This window comes from Limulus polyphemus, unplaced genomic scaffold (assembly GCF_000517525.1).
Source record: "Limulus polyphemus unplaced genomic scaffold, Limulus_polyphemus-2.1.2 Scaffold11603, whole genome shotgun sequence".
Classification (NCBI taxonomy): Eukaryota; Metazoa; Arthropoda; class Merostomata; order Xiphosura; family Limulidae; genus Limulus; species Limulus polyphemus.
In genome coordinates, this window is record NW_013677213.1 from 1 (window position 1) to 2,129 (window position 2,129).

Sequence of the window (2,129 nt, forward strand, 5' to 3'; positions counted from 1 at the left end):
GAGAAGATGCTATTAAAGAAGGAGGTGGAAATGGTCACGGTTTTTCTTCACCTATGGATATTTTTGACATGTTCTTTGGAATGGGTAGTGGTGGTGGACGAAGGAGAGAACGACGTGGTAAAGATGTTGTTCATCAATTAAGAGTAACCCTTGAGGAGCTTTACAATGGATCCGTTAGGAAGTTGGCATTGCAGAAAAAAGTGATTTGTGAAAAATGTGCAGGTGGGTCTTTATCAGTTTTTACAAGTGACATTACATACATGTAGTGTGACAATGGAGTGTTTTATAAGACACTGTCACCCAGAGTAACTACACTGTAGTTCCTGTTATCCTAGATATAAAAGTTTGTATTGGAGGGGGGGGGGGATTAGTGTAATCTATTTTGGCCAAACTATTATGTAAAAGTTACAAGAAATGTTTTTCCAAAGGTTTACTTATTTAAAATACACATTATAATGTAATAAGTATTATTGTAGCAGATATTAGACTTTTGAAACAAATTCTGTAACAGTCTTTGCATTTCTTTTATTTTCTTACTGGTGTTTTCAATGTTTGGTTTCAGAATGTTCTCTTATAAAAGAACTAGTCTTTGACAGTGTTTAGTTTTCATTTATTCTGTTTTTAATACAAAGTGACAGTACCAGTTAATTAAGAATCTATAAACAAACAAAGAAATTCCCACAAAAAACTTTAACAAATAAACACTGTTGTCTGAAGATGGGGCTCTGAGGGATGATAAATCCATCCCAAATACCTTTCTCTTTGCAGTGCCTAATACTATCTACACCCATCCTTTCTTGCACATATGGTGAAGTCATCTGTACTTCCCAACTCCTAATTTCGTTTTTTCATAGTTCAATGACATTTAAAAATCCTCCTGTGTACCTAACAATATCGTTAGTATTTATTTTTCAGTTTTTCCATTTTGTTTTTGAAAGTTTTTGCACCTGACTTCTGCTACTGGAATGAGACTGCACTGAATGATTTGTTCGGTTCAAAAGTCACAAATGAAAATTCATAAACCCTGAACCTGTGCAAAAAGTTAAATATTGTTTTGTATTAAAAGGTAGAAAAACTGCATTCATCCATATCTTGTAAATTTAACTTGTTTAGTTCAAGATTTAATACTTATTGAGCATCATTTCAATTTCTTAATGGTGATATTAGATACTTATAAAAAAAAAAAAGACCATTAGTATGTCTATATTATCCTAGCCAACATGATAACCCCTGGTATTAAGCGAAAGGCCTAGTTGACGCTGGGTATACATACTACAAATAGTGTGATTGCGTATTATTATCTTGTAAATTTAACTTGTTTAGTTCAAGATTTAATACTTATTGAGCATCATTTCAATTTCTTAATGGTGATATTTAATTTTTATAAAAGCATATGTGTTTTAAGTTATGTTGTTATTGCTGTTTCTATTGAATAGGGCGAGGTGGCAAACAAGGAGCTGTGGAGAGGTGCCCCACATGTAGAGGATCTGGTGTGTACACACGAATTCAGCAGCTTGGGCCAGGCATGGTACAGCAGACCCAAACTATGTGTCCAGATTGTCAAGGACACGGAGAACGCATTAATCCAAAAGATAGATGTAAAGGATGTCAGGGAAAAAAAGTAGTAAAAGAACGAAAAGTATTGGAAGTTCATATCGATAAAGGTAAGTAACGGTAACTTGGATAAAAGATAATGGAGAACAAACTGACACTTCTGAATGAAAACGTTTTGTACTGTTATTTTGTGTGAAGTTTTGGGCATATACCCCCTTCATCAGACAGTAAAGAGTGTGTTAAAATGGAACTAGGTTCAGAAAGAATCATTAAAAGGTAAGAAAATATAAAGTTTCTAATTACACGCATTTAACGTGAAGCACATTGACAAAAATACTGATAAAAACATTGTTTAACTTACTACATAAATGTTATTATAATTAACAAGAATATGGAAAAAAAGTAATTTGAACAACAAAGTTTTTAAAATCATAAATAATATTCAACGTTAAACTGGTACACAATTAAAAATATTTTATTTAGGCCTATCTATGGCCTTCAAAACGCTCACACCACCTTTACTCTTTAATGTGAATAACAATACACCAGATACTACGAGAAGGCTACCTTTTCCA

The 2,129-nt window shown here is 32.9% G+C and overlaps 1 protein-coding gene across 1 annotated transcript in view; it reads left to right on the forward strand.

The window, feature by feature from the left end:
* Positions 1-5: 5 nt before the first annotated feature.
* Positions 6-2,129, forward strand: part of LOC106476789 (dnaJ homolog subfamily A member 1-like) — a gene marked incomplete at its 5' end in the record, with an annotated part of 11,776 nt that continues 9,652 nt past the window's right edge. The window contains 2 exons of the mRNA XM_013937416.2: positions 6-222; positions 1,437-1,664. Of these exons, the coding sequence (XP_013792870.1) occupies positions 6-222; positions 1,437-1,664 (445 nt within the window). The remainder of the gene's footprint in view (positions 223-1,436; positions 1,665-2,129) is intronic.